Source organism: Lipotes vexillifer, unplaced genomic scaffold, assembly GCF_000442215.2.
Source record: "Lipotes vexillifer unplaced genomic scaffold, Lipotes_vexillifer_v1.1 scaffold120, whole genome shotgun sequence".
Taxonomy (NCBI): Eukaryota; Metazoa; Chordata; class Mammalia; order Artiodactyla; family Lipotidae; genus Lipotes; species Lipotes vexillifer.
In genome coordinates, this window is record NW_006791240.1 from 769,696 (window position 1) to 771,228 (window position 1,533).

Consider the following 1,533-nt stretch of genomic DNA (forward strand, 5'->3'; position numbering starts at 1 on the left):
GGAAGTAAAGCTTCAACCCTGTGCTCTCCCTCTTGTGCTGTAACAACCATGCCTGTCACATGGCCCTTGCAGACTTAAATATCACTTACAAATCACGAAATGGTACAGGTGTGAAAAGAGAAGGAGCTTGTTTCCAGAACAAGAACATGAGTATGACAAGGATATGTCGTACTTACTGCTACGAGATAGTAAAGAAACAATTTCCAACTGGGAATTTTAGATTTTGGCTTCTGATATGCTGAAAGATTCTGAATGACAGACATGTGGGTAAATTCCTCTTAATTCTATAGACTTCAAATCATCTTTTGGAAAAGAATGTTACGTTGAACACAACGGCAGGAAAAAACTCCTTTGGTCTTAGATTTTTTTGAAAGAGCATGTTCAGTTTTCTCTATTGAATTAGCAAAAGATGCTATGTATCCAAGAGATAGATAATGATACAATTTCACTGTTATCAATTCTTTGGTTTTGTTTTTGTTTCTCCTTTCTGTAAGGAAATGTTTGCAAAATTTTAGGCATTAATAAGTATTATGTCTGAGACCAGAAAAATAGAAAGGAAACTACCATTCACTAGCAGGTCACTTATTTAAAAGAAGATTAGGCTTCCCTGGTGGCACAGTGGTTGAGAGTCCGCCTGCCGATGCAGGGGACACGGGTTCGTGCCCCGGTCAGGGAAGATCCCACATGCCGCGGAGTGGCTGGGCCCATGAGCCATGGCCGCTGGGCCTGCGCGTCTGGAGCCTGTGCTCCGCAACGGGAGAGGCCACAACGGTGAGAGGCCCACGTACCGCAAAAAAAAAAAAAAAGATTAGCCACAACCTAGCCCTTTTCTACACAATTAGATATTGTTATGAATGATTGATAGTAACAGGAGCCAGCTAAAATAGTTTATTCACTATAACCAAATAAACTGTGTTATTATGAGTCACTTGCTAGATCATGAAGGCTTTTATGTAACCAAAATCTCTTATAATAGGACATTTACTCATACTAGAATACAGCCAAAAGACTACACCACAAAATAGTTAAATTGGATCCTGAATTTGAGCTGATGGCTGCCTTAGTCATGATATTGAACTTCTTGTTAAGAGGATCTTAAACATCCAAATGGAAGAGTGAACATATGGTAAGATTCAGATTCTCAGTAAACACTGTAAAAATGATGACATTCTATCAAAGGAGGCATGAATAAGTTTTACTTATCAAGCACTGCATTTCTCCAATAAATGGGAACGGAAATCAAGTGTTTTGACAGGCTGAAGTTTCACATTATTTGAGCTGAAGAACACTTACGAAGCCAGGAGAAGAGCTGCTGTCCCTACAAGCTGCAGTTTCCCTCTCAGAACAGACATGCAGGAAAGAAACCTGTCCAGGAAGTTGACGGCCAGGTAGAGAGTCTCTGCCCGAAGCTTATATTCTTCTCCCACTTCAACCAGCCAGTCCACCAGAATCGTTCGCATGCCTTCTGTGATGTCTGGTTGTTTCCTCATGTAGTGCACTTTGGGCATGTGTCTTATCTGTTTGGGGAAAGAG

The 1,533-nt window shown here is 41.0% G+C and overlaps 1 protein-coding gene across 1 annotated transcript in view; it reads right to left on the reverse strand.

Moving 5' to 3' along the window:
- CCNA1 (cyclin A1) overlaps positions 1-1,533 on the reverse strand; it is an 8,717-nt gene that overhangs the window by 2,898 nt on the left and 4,286 nt on the right. The window contains exon 4 of the mRNA XM_007464238.1: positions 1,294-1,517. Within this exon, the coding sequence (XP_007464300.1) occupies positions 1,294-1,517 (224 nt within the window). The remainder of the gene's footprint in view (positions 1-1,293; positions 1,518-1,533) is intronic.